Consider the following 19,521-nt stretch of genomic DNA (forward strand, 5'->3'; position numbering starts at 1 on the left):
ACGATTTAGTGGGTGAAGGAGGTCACATCTACAACCGACCCAACCTCTCCACATAACACCTGAAAATCAAAGAAACACCACATGTGACCGAGCCCAAAAAACCAATGTCAAACCCCACATGCTCTGATTGTATTTGTTGGCAAAAATACTTCTTACATGGACAGCGGCTTACTAAGTGGCCAAGTTCAAATGTCCATATCACCGCCAGATTACTTGAGCTTTGATCCAGTCAAATGTTGCATGCCGACGCTAAATGTGACCAGCTAAAGTTAAGGCGAGAGAAATAAAGATGACTGAGCAAAAAAAATATTTGGCTATTTTTCATCAGACGGTGATTGACCAGCATCTTCTGAAGCCCTACATATACCTAATTTTTTATTTGTCGGGCCACCATACTTTGAATGTTAGGCCAAAAACAACAACTAATACCTACTTGTGTATTGCCATTTTCATTTGGTTGTGATTCATTTTTCTTGTGTTGCTTTAAAAACTATCAGGTTCATTAAAGCCAAAAAAAAATTATAAAATAAAATGAATCTGAAGCCTATGACACTCCATAGGGCAAACATTCTTGATTCTCATACTTCTACCATACACAATAATTCTTTATCTTGCAAAAAATTAATCACACATAGTTTATTAGCTCCATGTACAGCACCTCCCAAGCTATTTTATGTTCTAGAGATGACGAATCCATTAAGTTGGATGTGGAGCTAGTTTGTTCATCACGTTCCCAATTAATATCAGCATGCACATTGAAGAATTCTAGCTGACGAGTCTGAGCTTCCTATTTAATGGAAAACAAAAAATCATCCATACTGTATACAGAATGCAATAATGGCTTCTATTGACTTTCAAAAATCAAAACTAATCTTTAAGAATAAGCATCACTAAAAGAAAGATGAAGCAGAAATATGTAATAGAAAACTAGGCATTAATACCTGAACTTTCCCCATCAATACTTTTGCCTTCGTGACAACCCAACTGAGCTATCTTCAATTTCCCCAATGAACACAATTGGATTATCAGCAGCATTATGGTGATCTTCATTCTCCTGTGTTGGCTCTATTGTAGTAGCTGCTTCTCCACCTCAACACTACTATTTCTATTTCAGTGACTGGCTGTAAGAACATCAAAAGGGAAATTGTTACAAATACAAAATCAATAAGAGCAGGAGACCATCAACAAAGCAGGGCTTGTGTATCAAACCCTAGTTGAGTGGTGAGTGCTCTGTCCACTTACCACCAACCACACTCCCCACCCCATCCCCCCCCAAAAAAACAGAAAGAAAGAAATTGAAGTTTTGGAAGATCATCCAGTCCTCTGGCAGAGGCTTTTTAGATGACAGTCACACAAATTTGTTGATACTGTTCAGGACAGAACTCAATAAACTATATATTGTTTTAAAGGTCAGATGATAAAGATTACGAAAAATATATCATTGAAAGCAATTTCCTATTTTGAAACAATACTGGAGCGTTAAACATGAATCGCGGATGTTCCATAAATGTGAATTAATGGCTTTAGCACGCATAGCCAAAAGAATTTCACTATGTGATAAACTACAAAAGGGTGTGGGTGATTTTTGAATTTTCGCTTCCTTAAAAAGTTTTTGAGTTTAAAGTTGAAACGTTCAAAAAAAAAACTTGACGTTGGTTGCCGTTTTACCTCATATCATGTTTTTTTAATAACTTGCGAAATGTTTAATATTTCTAAGAAAAAATTTGTTGAAAATGGCAAATCAGCTTACAAGCTTTTATATTATTTGAAAACGTTACCCCACAAAGGTCTCTAGTAACTTTAATGTTACTGGTCAAAATAACTTTCAAGACAAAGAATTGACCAGACAAGTTGGAAATGTATAGATGTATTTTGCTTACCACTTCTAATTCTTTAAAATGTTAATGCTTGCACATCGGACACGTTCTATGCTCAACAAGCCATGGATCAATACACAGCTTATGAAACTCATGTCTGAAAAAAGTGCAAAACAAAAATATCAAATATAATGTTATTGTAATGCATATTATATTTATGTTATCGTTAGTGTTATAAGGCCTAGGGCAAACGTCGAACTTTCCATGCACAATTACATCAAAGAATGCTGCCTCATTATCACCTGATATCCATTGTTTTTAATGAGTTCGGTGCATGGAAAGTTCGACATTTGACCTAGGCCTAAATTGTAAAATGATTACCAATAATTACGGTGGCCCACAGGGGCAATACAAAAATATCAAACACAGTACAAGTACATTAATGTCAGTACAAGAATGTGCATTTCAGCACACAGATATGTATGCCAGACAGTAAAAATATTCCCAATACCAAAATTATTCCGAGTACAAAAATATTTCCCAGTACAGAAATATTTTCCAGTACAAAAATATTTTCCAGTACAAAATATTTTCCAGTACAGAAATATTTCCCAGTACGAAAATATTTCCCAGTGCGAAAATATTTCCCAGTACGAAAATATTTCCCAGTACAAAAATATTTTCCAGTGCAAAAATATTTTCCAGTACAAAAATATTTCCCAGTACAAAAATATTTCCCAGTACGAAAATATTTCCCAGTACAAAATATTTTCCAGTACAAAAATATTTTCCAGTACAAAAATATTTCCCAGTACAAAAATATTTCCCAGTACGAAAATATTTCCCAGTACAAAAATATTTTCCAGTGCAAAAATATTTTCCAGTACAAAAATATTTTCCAGTACAAAAATATTTCCCACTACAAAAATATTTCCCACTACGAAAATACCAACAGACCATTTTAGCTTTGAAGTAATGCTTTCCCATTTCATAACACATTTCATTCTCTTGAGAATTCTTTGTTTGAGTGGTATCCATATTCATGTGTCTTCTCATGTGCAAACGAAGGATTGATAGTCTAGGGCAAGTATTCCATCAAAATTTCAAGAAGGCGAATGGTTTACCTTATTAGGTGGCTGTATCTATGAAGGGGGCGTATAATTGGGATATAAAATGGCTAAATATAGAATGTAGGAGCAGGAGTTCGCTGACCTCAAATGAAATCCATGCTAAAGACTGACATTATTGACTTACTGACAAGGTAATATTCTGAGTGTTTCTCCACCTTTGTAGCCATCTAAACAAACAGGGCAGCTATCAACCTCCTCTTCTTCATCCTTAAAAATAAAGAAAAACAGTTAACATACCACTTTATTACCTGAAGGTAATAATTAATCAAGCCATAGTGGAGATACTTTGACATATTAAATTTATTTCGAGTCAAGTATCTTAAAAATCGTGAGTTCTAATTGGCTGTTGGAACAGGCAGCATTTGCTATATCTGACCACAATCCAATCCAATATTCTGGGAAACTGAATTGCTAAGCAACAGAATATGATAATAAAAACAAGCGGAAAAGTAATGGGGGAAAATATAGAACAGTTATTTACTGGCTACAAATGAGGAGATAAATTGAAAAGACCTGGGGCACAGTTTTTTCCTATCTTGACCTCTTGACTGTTAAAAACTGCTACACATTAACAAGGGGTCCAGAACATACAAAACTAGGTTTTATGCTGAATTGCAGACTGTCCTAACCAGAGTTAAAGTCAGGCAATTTGAGTTTATGAAGGTTTGCTGTGCTTTGATCTAGATAATAGTTACAAGTGTTGGCTAAGCACAACAGTTAAAGTGTATATGACACGAAAACATTCCATCATTTAAAATGTATAGTTTGTTAGTAATAATAAATATATCGTAACAAAATTTGTTTCAAAAGCTTATTTCTTGAGATATTTGCGAAAGTTAATCCCAATTTGTGACGTCATTTTGTTGACACGTACTCTAGATTCAGTAGTAATGTACTAAATATAAATTGTAATTCATATAAATTAACAACAAAAGACATATTTTAGTCAGCTTCATTTGATAGCTTACGTAGTACTCTTCCAATGTTGGGAAACTGAAAAGTGTACTACTTGAAATTAAGATTCTATATTCAAACATATTTCATGTATTTGCAACTAAATCTGGAGACTTGTAAACAAAATGACGTCACAACTCGTGCTAAAATTTTTTGAATTTCTAGAGAAATGCGTTTTTGGAACAAATTTAACCGTGATATTCTTATTAATGCCATTAAACTACACATTCTTAACATTAAAATTTTTTCGTGTCATATACACTTTAAATACTAATAAACACAAACCTTTTTACTAACAGTACGGGTAGACAGCTTTGCAATAGCTTTTTTTGCAGCTGATGTCAATCGTTTCTGAAATGTTAGAAAACAGTCAGAAAAATATGTAAATAAACAGAAAACTAGCAATTGGTTTTCTGAAAGATTCCTGTGGAAATAAACAGGCATATCCTTTCCTTCTGTAGTGGTATATATGCTTCAATTGAAACCTCAAAATATATAACAATAATAATGATAATAAAAATAATAAGAAACAACCTCAGAATACCCAGCCATGCACTTTGTTTTAGTATGAAGCAAGTCATTTGAAAAGGATGCAATAACAATAGAAGAACAATATAGGGATTAATATGTGCATATTAGCATTAGGCCAAGTTGTACTGTTACTATGGTCAAGATAATATGGGTTTTCCTTTTACTTTAGTTTCTAATTTTCTTGTTTCAAGTAGTTTATTCTCGTAGATATAGCACCAGGGTTACGTTCCATGCCCTGGGGATAGCATAGATAGTGATATAGCATTTAGAAGTTGACAACTTTCTTAATAATAATAATAACAATAATTTATCCTAATTAAATGTTTTGCCCAGTAACATCAAAATAGTTGACATTTTTTAACTGAGCCATCAAATGTCTATCAAAACAGATTATTCCATTCTTTCTCCTCCCCCCAAAAATATCATAAATAAGAATAGTCATATATATACGACAACAATTAATCACAAGAATGTGCTGCAGATTTATCTTCTCGATTATTTTACATTCGAGAATTTTCCTGTGTCGGCCAAAAAAAATTTAATTCATTTCTGTTCTTCGCACAGAAGGGAATATATTTTAAACGATGTTAGTACCAAACACATACAAAAATAATAATACAAGCACGTCAAATAGGCGGAGGATCTGTGTTTCTAATTTATAACATAAAAATACAAAATAAGTAAACTTAAACAAACTTAAAGTCTTATAGTCCTCTCTAATGTCATACTTACTTCAGTTTTGTCGCGAGCATGGACATAGCGGAATCTTTGAACATAATAGAATACAAGCCAGGCCAATGAAATAACCATTAAAACGATAAAGGAGACAGAGACGAACAACACTGATGTCGGATTGACTTGCCATTTCGTGTGCGGCAAACCGACATTAATCTGTACGAAGAGGGTTTCGTTGTTCATCAACATCATTTCGATTAACTTTTCGCCGAGAGTTTTCGTAATGCTTACAGAAACAATAGATTGTGAATCAAGATTGATCATCTTCGGCAATTCGGATTCTTCGGTGTTGTAGATTATAATGGCGGTGGCGTTATGCTTAAAGGCGTTCGTGATTTTGTCATCAAATCGACAAGAACCCCTTCGAACGAGAGCAATCCAAGGTTTGTCGACATGAACTTGAAATATTTTACAACCATTTATATTTGAGTCACTCAGTTTGTAAAGCCAGCCACTAGCCTTTTTGATGGGACTTTGGGATCCATAAATTCCATCTTGGGGAATAGAAACACAACGTTTTCGTTCTGAGTAACAAATGGTTATGTTGAGTTTGGCTGTCGTGTACTTTGTCTGTTCTTTCTCCTCGTAAAATCCGCACACCAAATCCGCCCAGAACGCAATCGCAATCAAAATTTCAATCCCTCTCTTTCTTGATAACATTTTCCAGTAATATTCAGCAATTATTTAGGTGTAGTTTGAACGTCTTTTGCACAAATAAATGACCTTTGTTTCACAACAACACAAGAGAATACCTCTAAGTACACTTCCGCCATTAGTTTGTTCTATTATAAGGGACACGTGACCTCAGATCACGTGATACTTCTTCAACAATGCAACCAAATTCCGTTAAAAAACTCCAACAAAAAATCAAATTTTATAAAATGCCAAGTTATACGCAGGTAAGGGAGTTGAGATGATGTCTGTCATTCGATTTTAAAACAATAATTAATGCAGTCATGCATACGTACACTCATAAAGCGACAACGACAGTCCAGTGGGTTACCTGTGCTGAATTGGCTAAAAATTCCGATCCAGAAATTTTGACAGCTTAAAGTACAAACGGTGATCCACAAGAAGTTGCCTTCGATCTAAGATCAAAATAATTCATCGTCATTCGCTACAATGAAGTTTGTTTTATGCGTTTTAATGTCTGATTGCATAACAACGGCGCGGTTCAGAAACAATAAGAGCAGCTTTACACCGCATAAAACCCTTCCTCCCACGCAGGAGAAACTCTTGTCTAAATTGTCAGCGATTCTTGCCGCAAAAGTTAGAAACCACCTCTATCACATATAACTTGGTAACGGAAAATTTTAATGGGTGTGGCTTACCGTTATTTAACAAATAAAACGGCTTCTTCTGTTCTCCAATCAGTAATGAAACACGCAGGAAGTGACGTAAGCACAAAAGAACTAAGTGCTTTATTACTGAATGGAGCACGGAAGAAGCTGTTTTATTCATTTTATTATATAATTACTAATTTTTTTCGTTATTGAATTTATTTAGGAAAAATAAAAAAGACGGTTGCAGGATCTAGCAGCACTTCGCGCGCGCAGATGGCGTCAGCACTGTGCTCTGTTCACTAATAAAGCACAGGTTTCGACCAGTCAGCGGGCGCGTACAATCCTAACTATGTAATAATTGGCCTTAAAGTACCAATTCGCTAATATTGAATCATTTGGCTATAATTGATAAATTACGTCCGCGAATAACAATTCAAATTTGTTCAAGAAAAGCATCGTATTTATTATTATTTTCGACGAACTATATTAAAAACAAATAGTAAAAAAAACTTCCTTTATTAGAGTGTAAAAATAAAACATACTGTAGGCACCGATCCAGGATTCTTAAAAAGGGGGTGGTGGCGGTTACAGGATACCTAGCTTTGCGCCATTACCACAGGAAACCCATAAATGGTGGGGGAAAGATACTTTTTTTAAGGGGGGAGGGCTGGGGATTCAGAGGGGAGGGTCATCAATAAAAAAATTGTGCAAAAGGGGGAGGGTGACTAGTCACCCCCTCACCACCGCTGGCACCGCCCCGATGACATTACCTGACATTGCGTAGCACCAACACGAACGTTTTTGCAAAATGTCTCTCCGTCCGGAGTGCAGAAGGAAGCAACTGCACAGCTTTTATTTTTGGCGTAGATTCTCTTCTTTTGCTCTATTTGATACTCAGGTTTTGAACAGTTTCGGAGTTATTTTCTGGTGTTATGAATCTTTGAAAGAAGAAGCACTGCCTTGAGCGCACAGCCAACAAAAATTCGTTTAGATTATAAAAATCAAAGAAATAATACTCAGACGAATGAAACATGGTCTGAAATGAGAAAACATGCCACTGCCGGTCTGAAATGGATAAACATTGCACCATAGCTGAAAAGCATTCCTAATAAAGAAAAAACACTTAAGAGGACGACATATGGTCTAAAATTGATAAACATTGCACCATAGCTGAAAAGATTACTAGTAAGGAAAACATAATACTCAGGGGAATGACACAAGACAAGAGAATATTCTCTTGTACATGGTCTGAAATGGGAAAATATTACACCATAGCTAGAAAGTATTCCTAGTAAAGAAAGAAGTAATAAATGAAAAATTATTGGACCATACAACCTAAAAAGCATTGCAAGTAAAGTAAGCATTTCAGTAACGTAGAAGAAAAAGAAAAAAAGAGTTCCTCCCGCTCCCCCCTTTGAAAAAAACAACAACAACAACATGGATTTGAGTAGGTAAAGTTTCCGGTCACCCATCCAGGTACTGACATTCCTCAACCGGACTTGACTTACAGTCTACGAACGGCTCAAGTTTTTTCCACTGGACCACGGTTATAAGAGAATCAGCATAACAATACACGTGAAAACAATGCTCAGAATAGACTAGACTTTTTAATATTCTATTTTCAACCGATTCCGTGCGTGGCAGAGATGCAAGGGATTAGCCGATATGGTCTGGGGGCCGGCTGGTCTCTCCCCTGATGCTTCGGCTAGAACATTTTCTTGCGTAATTCGTGCACCCAAGGGCAGAAGGATTTAATCGCCGTCATGTCCGAAGTCCATACGACGCCCCAGCTCTGCGGATGTCTCGGGGGTATGGCAAAGTGGAATCGACTTTTTGTATTTTTTCTTCCTCTTCGGTGGACGAGGGTTCGAGTCCCATCGCATGCACATAAAGTTTTGATTATAATAGTTTTGGTCATCAATTTTTTTCAGTGAATTCAAACACTCAAAGTTAGTAGTAGCTTTCTAGCACAACTATATTTAAGGAGATAACTGATTAAAGATTAAAGCTCTTAAGTGCCGTACAGAAGTGGTGATTACTTCCTGCCATTTCGCCTTACATTGCTTCAAGGGCACAGGCAAGGGGGCAAACCTACTCCCTACCCCCCCCCCCCTTGTGGAAATAAAGTGGCAGAGCTTTGAAATTTATACGGTAGTTTTTATTTGCTTTGCTAAGTCTTGCAAAATGAAAACGTAAAACCTAATGCCAGCTCTTTTTTTTTGCCTTGGCGTTTCGTGGTTTCAACCAAAATGTTGGATTTTTGAATTTCGTCCCCCCCCTCTTCGGAAAATCTTGGCTACGCCCCTGTGCACGGTCTTTCGTTGCCACTTTGCTAAGCGCAAGGTGCAATGAAATGCGCGCCCAAGTGGCAACCTAAGGCGCAATTAAAGTGAAAAAAGAAGGCAACATGGTTGGTCAAGATCTATTTTTCATCTTTACTTTCTAACATCATATATGTTAGGCTTTTCAGTCCACTCATTAATATAATATTACTATCTGGTAGCAATAAATATCATTAGAATAGTTCATGTACAAAGTGTTTTACCGACATAATTACTCCAATTTTTAGCTCTTTAAAAACGGATTCATCTGTCGGAAATCAGAACTTGAAGTAAAGAATCACTTGGTGACTTTTACGTACGTGTTTTGTTTAGTTTCAATTAAAAATTCAATCATCGTATTCTTATTTATACATTTTAAAGCAATTATTATTTCATTCTTGATATGTTTCATAAATATGATAAATAGACTTAGAAAAAGCCGAATTGTAAGATACCCCAGAGCTATATTACCAATATGAAAAACTCCCAAAAATAGAACCTTTCAAACCCATTTAAACACTGTGGCTAGCTTTAACTTTATAAACATTAAATCTATTGCTTCGCGAATTTAATGACAACAATGATGGTATTAACAGTGGCATTTCTACAGACTGGCTCTTAATACGGTTCTGAATTCCAATATTGGAATTTAGAAATTGATTTTTGCGGAGGGAAAACCTGTGAACCCTGAAAACCCGAGAAGCCACAGGAGAGACAACAAGCAACTCTACTCACATACGACATCGAACTTTCCAGGCTAATGGTTTTTATATCGGCTACCACCGACAGTTACATGCTCTTATTACAGCGTAATATGACATTTTGGGATGTTCTAATAGTTCTCACTTGATCATTCTCAGATTTCAACTAATCACAGTGCGTTTACCTGTTTTGCCGTCTGCCCTCATTACCAGGCTACTCTAACTCAACTTATGCGTATTTTTCTGGTTTCTTTGGACTAAGATATAATATACGTGCCTATAAGTAGCAGAAATACGGAAAGGAAGAATAAAAACAACTTCAGTTCTTCATTCTTTCAAGCTCCAATATGCTTAGTGCCGATCATTTTGTCCACTCATGCTTTGCGCGCCGTGTTCATCGCTCAGCTGGTACGTCCTTTAGCGCCGTGCAGACTTCTCACGATAAAACTGATATGTTGAAAACAAGTTAAAGCTCTTTTTAATTGTTTTTAGAGTGCTTTCAGTCTCACTGTTGAATAGGTGACGTCAACTAAATTAGATAAGTTAGTTAATATTTTAGCTGACGTCACCTAAATTTGAAACTACGAGTAAACAGCTACTGAGATAAGGGGGAGAAACGATGATACAAATGAATGTCTATTCACTCATTCTCTGGTAAAACAACGCCCCGGATTAGCATGACCGTTTTTTGGCGCGCTTTTACTATTTTAGGTGACGTCAAATAAATAGTTATCTAAGTTAGATAAATTTATCTAACTATTCAACAGTTTGGCTGAATGCACTCTATTCAGAGATTTTTATACGATTTAAATTTGTTTCTGATAGTGACAAAATTCATTCAATTATCATTTGAGACTTTAATCAGTAGTCAAGACGCGGGATCGTGCCATAATGTCTAACTTCTTAGACAAACGCTTTAGTGCAGTTTTGTTTTTTATGGCAATAGCATAAATAAGTCTCCCATATTTCCTGATTCACCGAGACAAGATCTCTGTTTCGGAGAAATAGTATTTAGATTGACGCCTACCTTTCAGAACGAAAGCGCAATTAATTAAGTCACAGTCTTCAAGGGAAGGATTCGATGTCAGTCCATCTAGCAGGTGGATTTCAGTACCTAGACTACTAGACTCTTGGAAAATTATGATCTTTTCGCCCTAAATCTTCGAAAACAAACCCTTTCCTAACTGTTTTTGGCGACTGTCCGGCCTTTCCTGTGGTTTATGGCCGCCACAAGATATATGTTCAATTAAAGTCAATAAAGCCAATTTTGACTCAATGAATTATTATTCGACTTCCGTCAATCCTGATATTCGAGGCTGATCTATTCTCCGTCATATTTCGTAGGCTGCAAGAGTTTGCAGATCCAAGTATGTTTTTCATTCCTAGGTGACTTGACGTCATAACCCTCGCTGCTTTCATTAGGGCTGTAGCCACTTTTCGTCGATTACTTTCTATAAGAAAGACGCATATAAAAGAATTAACACCCGCATGAGAAAGAACTAAAAACCTGACGGTTAAAATGATAGTCGGCCATGAACATAAGGGCGGATAGTTCCACTTCCAGTAGAATGCAAGGAAGGCCATTAGGACATAATAAGGTCCAAAGAAAAGCAAAAAAATCCCAATTACACAAACGGTCATGAGTGTGACTCTCCTTGCTACCCCCATTCTTTTTCTAGCCATCTGGGATGAGTGTACATGGCATTTGGTTTTCAGCTTGGAAAGAATGAGACTGTAAAGAATTATCATGAGAAAAAGAGGAATTAGGAAGTAGAAAAGGAGATTGAAAATCATGAATATGTTGTTTGAATCTTCAATTGCAAGTGAGCCTCTTCTTGGCCATTCCAAAATGCATTCTTTATTTCCTTGACTGTCTTTCTTGATGCTCATCGTAAAGAGATAAGTAGAGCTGGTCGCGCTGCCGATGACCCAAGTAGAAATCATCATACTTTTGCGAATTTTATTAGATATTAGCTTGATCTTTGTTGGGTAAACTATAGCAAAGAATCGGTCAATGGTCATGGAGATTAGCGTGAGGACGGTGACGCTGGGGGAAAGATTTTTGAGGAAGGTATACACCTTACAAGTAAAACCACCCCACACAAGATCAAAGGGCCACGAGTCTTCCTGATTGTAGTACACTGCAATCTCTCTTGGAAGTATTACCAAAGGTATAATCATGTCAGAAATACCCAAGTTCAGTAAAAATACATCGTTACAGTTACTCTTCCTTAAACATTTGTTTTTCAACACCACGTAGATGAGTAACACATTTCCTACAAGAGCCAGGGCTAGGATCACACCCAGTACAGTAACTTGAATCAGAACCTCGTTGGACGAAAACGAATCGGCAAATCCACAACTGCTGTTCAAATTTCCTGTCTCCATTTGGCCACCCTAGAAAAAAAAACAAAGTCCTTCCTTGAGCGAAAAATCGCGTGAAAATGAAAATATAAAGTCGAGAATCATTGACGTAGTATTACTCTTACTAATATGTTACAGCAATGCCAAGCTACCGAGCGACTGTCCAAGCTCTAATACGTCTCGTTAAGCCTTTATCTACCAAATCAGGGGCGGCCGGAAGTATAAGTTCTATCCAATCAAAGCAGAGATGGCGGGATAATTCGGCAGCTATATTCTAGCCACACTGAAGTTTACGACAAATGCGTCTTAAATATGTAGACTTGATTTTTGGTATTCTCTTTACGAAAAGTAATTTAAATGACGTCTATATTCGACAGTGGCCAACACGAACGTTCCTGTTTCCTACGTGTGTAGAAGACAGATTAGATTTTTACCATAAAAGAGTACAATTAACAAAATAGAAGAAGATATAGATGTCAAGAGGGCGTTTCTTCCTTTTGCCTTCCATTAATATTACGTAAAGGAATTAGTCGAAACGTCACAGCGAATTTATCGCGTGGTTATAAAAAGACTAAAAACTTAAGAGAAATTTAATTTGCTACTTTCGTAATGCTTTATTTTAGCACTTTTTATATATTATCCTACTTCCTCTAGTCCTTTCTCACTTAATATTTGAAGTTTTAATCCTGAAATTGATATTGGAAAAAAAAAAAAAAAAGCGGAATCCATATCATATGACAGTCTCGGACAACTGATAATCAAAGCTTCATGCGGACCAGCGTATAAAAGAGAATGGTTTTACAGAAAAATAGAGTGGTGTTATTTACTGTAACGTTGCTGTGGGATGGCTTTCCAACCAGATAAAGAAACATTAGAGTACAGTAAGTGTACGGTGCTAAATCAGTCAATGGCAGTAGCCATTTACTTTTCTTTTCTTTTTTCTTTTTCTTTTTTTTCTTTCTTTTTTTCTTATCTTTTCTTATCTTGTCTTTTTTCTTTTCTTTTGTTTTGTTTTATTTTTTAAACAACTGAACCGAATTGAAATAATGTAAACTGAGTTTTTTTCCTCTACGAAATGTTATTACTTTGCTACACTACAACTATATGGAGTACTTCATATTCTCTTGTTTGCGATGATGACGTACTGAATGACTGCCACTTTCTCAACACACATGATTCTTATTAGGATTGACTTAATAAGCACACAGCAAAAATGGCTTCAAAATTAATTCTATTGCACGTAAATTATAGGGGAGATAATCGGTCACAAGTCAGAAACAAGACGGAATCAAAGTATTTTTCCACGCATCCACTTGTCCTTAATTGCGGGCGACAAAAGGAGCACGCAAGCATAATCTTGACGAGAAAACGCCAAGGGGCCTGGGCTCGCGGAATACGAGAGACTAGACAGCTTTTCAGAGTTTTCGGCTTCCAAGTGGAATGTAAAGAATGCGAGGAATGCATACTTACAAGATTAGGCCAGTGCTCAAATAGGTTTTCACGCGTACGTGAGGGAATTCAATCCGCAGGGATAACCTTCCTAAGCAGGCCAACCAAATCACTAAATACTCACTTGCATCTGCCTCTCCATATACTAATAGCTACTCAAGCCTCTCAAATAAATTAAGAATATCTTCCACCAATGTTCTAAGCCCGCACTTCCTAACCTGAGGTTACCCCTAGTTAATTATTTCTTATTAGTTATGTTGTAAAGCTTAATCCCAAGTTCCTGTTTGAATTGTCATGTTCGCTTCTAGTTTATGGAGTTTTCGGTTAAGTAACTTCCTTTTTCAAAACTCGAAATTCATACTGGTGGCTTCCGTATTGATGGACTGCAAGCATTTCCAAGAGAGTCAAAAGACAAAAAATAGCGGCCATTGCGGTGCCGTTAAAAATGGATGCAAATGAGAAATCTTTTGTTAATAAATGGCAACAACCCAAGGGCGGATCTTTTAGGGGGGGGGGGGGGGGGGGGCTAATTGAGTTTCTTCCGTCAACACAACGGAAAACAAACAAAAAACATCTAATTCTTCAGTTTTGTTTTTAGTTTTTTTCTGCTCAAGGGGGACTTCAGTCCCCTTTTGCCCCCCTGGATCCGCCCTTGCAACCACATGGCCACGATAACCGAAGGTGCAATCGAAGAATTCAATAATTAAGTTTGTGAAGTACCTCAGACGTCAACACTTGCGTAACCGCAAGTAATGAAAAATCAACGCTTTGACAAAAGAGAATCGAATGGAGGTTTGTGTAACTAGAAGTCACCAAAAACCGGCCAGCGAAGCTTCGCCGGTTTTAGTCGCACGCGCGTTTACTAGTACTTGAGATACTTGCCATGAATAGCATATGTTGACCTAATGGTCTCTTGCAGGCTTAATAGCTTTATTTTTCCAATTCATTATCCCTCTTTAGTACTTGAGTATATCTGTCGTTCAAAATAAAAATATGCCGGAAGGCGGCTTAGTTTTTTCATTATTTTTCAAAAGCAGGCTTTAGATTATTGAATTCGAAAGCTTCACGTTAAGGATAAGATGAAAAAGCAAAATTTAAAGATAAACAATAGCTTTTCTCTCTAATCCAATCAAAAATGTACAAATTCGTATATTTAATAACTTGAATATCACGTGCTGTTTTGCTAGTGCAAAAATATTTTTCGGTCTCGTGCTAATTGGAAAAATATATATTTATGGCCATTTAGAACGCTAGCCATTAACGATACTCCAAATCAAATTATATAGCTCTTCCAAACATCAAGTTTATATATAGCATTCATAATTAATTTTAAGTTGTTTTTTTCTCTTGATCTATGCATGGACGTCACTTGGAAAAAAATACACTCTCACACTTTTTAACCCAACTCAAGATTTACACGTATTTTTGTGTCTTGAAACCGATTTAAAAAGCGCTTTTATGATCGCATTTTATGATTAACTTGCCATTCCCCATACGAAGATCTTCTTTACCGCTTTGTTATCTTCCCCCTGAAGCTCAGTTTAGTATTTTGATTTAGGAAAGGATGGGCGTAAGTTAAAACTGCTTTTCTAAGTCTTTGCATATTGTTTCCATCCATAACTGAGAAAACAACTGATTCTTTTCAGTTTTAATCCAAAAGTGAAAACTTTAGAAAAGGATAATGGCTTGGAATGCCACTTAAACGTTTCAACAGCTGAACAGTTCACCGCACTGAGAAGCTAATTTCACTAACAACAGTTCATAATGATATTTTTTTAGCTTTGGATGAAGGCCACACCAAGTTTCGGATACTTGAACACCATTATGCAGTCCAATATTCTTTGATCAATTTTTTTCTTGGTTCTTTTTGCTCGGACGACGCCTCAAAGTTTAAGCATGTTTCAAAGAGAGAACTTTCAGGCATTGCCTTGCTTTACATGTGGCCTTATGCCATTTTCGTAATTTGTTTTTACATTTGATCTGAGACCTCCCCATCACAACGATTTCCCCTGATTTCAACCTTTTTCGTGATGATTTTATATTTTTCCTGATTTCCACCTTTTCATGATTGTATATCAGTAGCGGTCGGTACAGTCAGTACGACTTGTGTGCAAAGTGGCTGGAGATCTATCAACTACTTGAGTTTCATTCAAATCCGTGAGGGTAAACGACTGTGAAGTTCGTACTACGATTCTTTTCATTTCTATAAAATTAGCCGTTAAACCTCTAGCTTTTTCTACAGCCACGGTTATCTGTCGTCGATATTTTTCAATGAAGATAAAACATACGAACGGGTTGACAGCCGCGTGCGAAAATGTTAAGAATCTCACAGTTAGCATAATCTTTGGCCAAGAACAGATCGGAGGGAGATTCCATTTCCAGTAAAATGCAAGCAGAAGCATGATAGTAAAAAAGGGGCCCCACAGTAAACCAAATAGACCAACGATAATGATGGTCATGATGGTGACGCGGCGTGCTGTTTGCATCCTTCTTTTAGCCATGTCTGATGAATGCGCCTCGTTCTTGGCCTTCAGCTTCACACAGATGATAGAATAAAGCAAAGTTAGCATTACCATAGGAATAAGAAAATGAAAAAGCAGAATAAAGATGGTATATATGTTATTGGCTTGTTGGGATACGCTCGGCGAGTCACTCCATTCAAGAATGCACTCCTTGTCTCCTTGCGCGCCTCCTATAACACGAGTGAAGCATAAGAAAGGAGAGTTTACTACGCTAGCTATTGCCCATGTTGAAAAAATCATAATTTTTCGAGTTGTTGGCGATAACATATTGATTTTTATTGGGAAAACTATGGCATAGAATCGATCGATCGTCATGCAGATAAGCGTTTGAACAGACACACTTGGGGAAACGCTCTCAAGGAAGGCGTAAATCTTACAAGAAAGGTCGCCCCACACATCATCAATTGGCCAAGCAAAATCTTTCGTGTAATAAACTGTAATTTCCCTTGGTAGGATTACGAGGGGAATGATAAGATCAGAAATAGCCATGTTCATTAAGAACAAGTCATTGTTTCTTCGTAGTTTTTTCCTCAACACCACGCAAAGGATCATGATATTTCCGACCAAAGACAGGACGAGGATCGTGAAGAAAGCGACGATTTGAATCAGGCTTTCGTTCGACGAAAATGCATTAAACCAGCAGTTACTTGAGAACATATTCGCAGAAGCATTCGTTGATCCATTTTGCTGCTCCATGGTACGAATCAGCAAATATGCTTGCTTTGGAGTTGAGGTTAGTCAAAGAGGAAACAATGTGTAGTTACTTTCGAAAAAAACTTGAAACGAAACCAACGCGGCGGGGTTGCTTGAGTCAGCGAGTCTCGACGATTCGGTATAAAGAAAAAACACATTGAAAATCTCAAGACAGATTACGACGCCACCGTGACTAAAAACTTTTCTCTTCGATCTGTCGCCGCAAGGAAAGAAAACATTCTGTACAGGGTGTAATTATTTAGCTTTATGTCAATCTGTCACTAGAACATTTTGATTATCTATTCAAGGAGTCTTTTCTTAGGATTCGCCGTAGCATTTTATGATAAATTCAAGCACATCTAATACTCGAGGATCTACGCACCAAGTGAATTAGGTAAATTAAAGGTAGTTTTGGCTTTGAAGCAAAGTTTCTGTTTTTAGGATGCATGTTACGTCATATATAGCCGCCAAGATTATTAAAGATAACAAAGCATTCCTCATTAGCTTTTCATTTAAATAAACGAATGTGGCGGCTGTTTCATTGTTATTCATATCTCAAGGGAGCTGATTTAACTGACTATGGTTGAGCTCCAACAATATATATATGTATATTGACTCACCTGGCTGCTGGCACAAAAAAGCACTTGCAGGACACTCAAGAAAAGACGAGAAGCCAGCGGAAAGCAGCATTTTTTATGTCCGCCGAAGAAATAGCTATTCTGTTCTTTACTAAGGAAAATACAATAATAAAAGTACTTGCCAACTGTTCTATCTGCAAGGGATTGAATGCCACTGAGAACACTCAAAAAAAAACTTAAAAGAAAGCAAAATATTTTTTTTCCAAAGAAAACAGCCATGAAAAACTGGCTTGCCCCCTGTGGTGTGCTGTTAGCATCCGGTACAAAGCACTTGGGTAGTAGTGGTTTTCAACGAGAGAAATGTCGAGAAATATAACTTTAAAATCAAGCAAAAACGAACGATTAACAGTTCTAAGGGGTTGCTGGTTGTTACATGGAAAGCCAATGTATACCTTCTGTAATTTAGAACTATTTAGATCTATTTAGACTTCACATCACTTTATTAATTCTTGCCTTGGAATGGTTTACACCTCGGATCCAGAAACCAAACACAAAGCGAGCTATTTATTTTTCTGTTTCACGACTGAATCACAAGAGCAGTTGAAGACTATACTCTCTCACTCAATACTAATTAAATTCTTATTTTATTCTCAGAGATTTCTTAAGTACTCCATTTATATGTCTCGCGGCATTCCCAGGGCGTTTATCTTTGGACTATAAAGCCCCGTTTACATTGGCGATTTTTGCAGTGATTTTTGCTGCGATTTTTGTGGCAAATTTCGGCAATATGAAATCTTTTGTCTCATCCTACAAAAGAGACATTCGTCTAGGAAAATCTTGGTATCCTGAAAAAAACCTTAAAAGGAAATTCTTTACCATTATTTATTATGGACAAAATCGCAAAAAATAAATCGCAGAAAAAATCGCCGCAAAAATCGCTAGTGTAAACGGAGCTTAAATCATCGTTTATCGAATTTAGACCATTTATGAGTCATATGATGATATTACGTCTAAACATATTGAAAGCTCAAATATATACTGCATGATTCTCCGCGTACACCTTAAGGAGCCATAAAGACGACTAGAAGACACTACACCACGAAAAATAAAACATCCGCCTTATGAGTTGTAAACCACGTATTGAATGGAAATAATTGTGAAAACTATCGAAAATTACATAGGGGTTACCGTAATCGCCAAAAGATAAAAATTGTAATCAAGCATTTGAAACTGTAGGCTTGACCTTTCGTGGCTGGAGTAAAATCAAGTTGTAAAATTTCGAACTACAGTCTTAAAAACTGTTTTATGCCATACTTATCAAACTCAATCTGGAACTCCAATTCCAGTTCCGGACTCCGGATAATTAGCTTGTTGTTTAACCACGTTTTAAAAATGCATGCACATTCACACGGCTCGCTTTAAGATAAAAAAAACGTAAATACAGGCTAACATTTGCTCAAAACCTCTCTCATAATTTCTTTACATTTTATAATTTATCGATATTTTTTAATGAATCACCATTTTTTTGAAGAAAAATTAAAGGAGATCAAAACGCTTCGAACGGCAACTGAGATCAAACCCTGGAATGTGCGGCGTAGCAAATTATTTATTTTGCTTCTTAAATCAAATAGAATCTTAAAATAAATATTGCTATGTACCTCATGTTCCTTTGTGAATAGACTTTGAAGCCAAAACGTACACTTAATATAAATACATAAATATAGGCTATAAGACTATATACTGTCAAGTTCAAGAGAATAACGAGTCATGCTGAATGAATAAGCCTTTTTCATAGTTTAAGAATCGATTCCACTGCGCATGCCATTTTATCCCGAATTTCTCACCTTCTTTTGTTTGATTAAGAACAAAAGAAGGTTTAGACAAAAGAAGGTAGAAATTCGGGATAAAATCACATGCGCAGTGGAATCGATTCTTAAACTGCATGTGAAAAGGCTTATTTGTTTATACTATCGCTTATCGTAATTCTGACTCTTGAGACCCTGTTCTCCTCATCGATATTCGCTTGTTCGTGCAGAAAATACTGCTCGAGCAGATGAATCATGAATAGTTAACCAAAACAAGCTATTGCCCATGAAGTTCCTTACATACATACATACATTATTTGTAACAAGCTTCCGCTGATGTGGACCTCCTATCTACTACAATACAATCTAAAATATGATTAAAATTTATGAGATCTACCCCTACCCTTGAATACTTAATATAATAATAACATAATTAAATTTAAATATCCTATATAAAAGTAAATATAAATAAATAAATACACCTAGTTGCGAGTCCCTAGTTGCAACAAGGTTGCCACAGGGAGAAGGAACTCTTGCAACTCAGTGAGGAAGGAATACATTAGAAGACAAAAGAAAGGAATTTTCCTTCAAAATTCTTAAAAATAATCGCTTCGAAATCATCGCTATCTTCTCGGCTT

At 36.5% G+C, this 19,521-nt stretch overlaps 3 protein-coding genes across 3 annotated transcripts; all 3 read right to left on the reverse strand.

The window, feature by feature from the left end:
• Positions 1-1,901: 1,901 nt before the first annotated feature.
• On the reverse strand, positions 1,902-5,962 carry LOC148906193 (RING finger protein 150-like). The gene is made up of 4 exons (XM_089039423.1): positions 5,165-5,962; positions 4,187-4,252; positions 3,072-3,154; positions 1,902-1,974 (listed from the first exon to the last, which is right to left on the reverse strand). Exons 1-4 carry the CDS (start codon positions 5,825-5,827, stop codon positions 1,902-1,904), a joined length of 885 nt encoding a protein of 294 aa, XP_088895549.1. The 5' UTR covers positions 5,828-5,962.
• Positions 5,963-10,329: 4,367 nt separating this feature from the next.
• On the reverse strand, positions 10,330-11,976 carry LOC116293783 (QRFP-like peptide receptor). Its single transcript, XM_089039349.1, has one exon. It carries the CDS (start codon positions 11,858-11,860, stop codon positions 10,745-10,747), a length of 1,116 nt encoding a protein of 371 aa, XP_088895475.1. The 5' UTR covers positions 11,861-11,976; the 3' UTR covers positions 10,330-10,744.
• Positions 11,977-14,466: 2,490 nt separating this feature from the next.
• On the reverse strand, positions 14,467-16,889 carry LOC116293710 (neuropeptide receptor 22-like). The gene has a single exon (XM_031701175.2). It carries the CDS (start codon positions 16,501-16,503, stop codon positions 15,361-15,363), a length of 1,143 nt encoding a protein of 380 aa, XP_031557035.2. The 5' UTR covers positions 16,504-16,889; the 3' UTR covers positions 14,467-15,360.
• Positions 16,890-19,521: the final 2,632 nt, after the last annotated feature.

The sequence above is a fragment of the Actinia tenebrosa genome, unplaced genomic scaffold, assembly GCF_029948245.1.
Source record: "Actinia tenebrosa isolate PJP-AT-01 unplaced genomic scaffold, QUT_ActTen_1.0 PGA_scaffold6__47_contigs__length_16458017, whole genome shotgun sequence".
Taxonomy (NCBI): Eukaryota; Metazoa; Cnidaria; class Anthozoa; order Actiniaria; family Actiniidae; genus Actinia; species Actinia tenebrosa.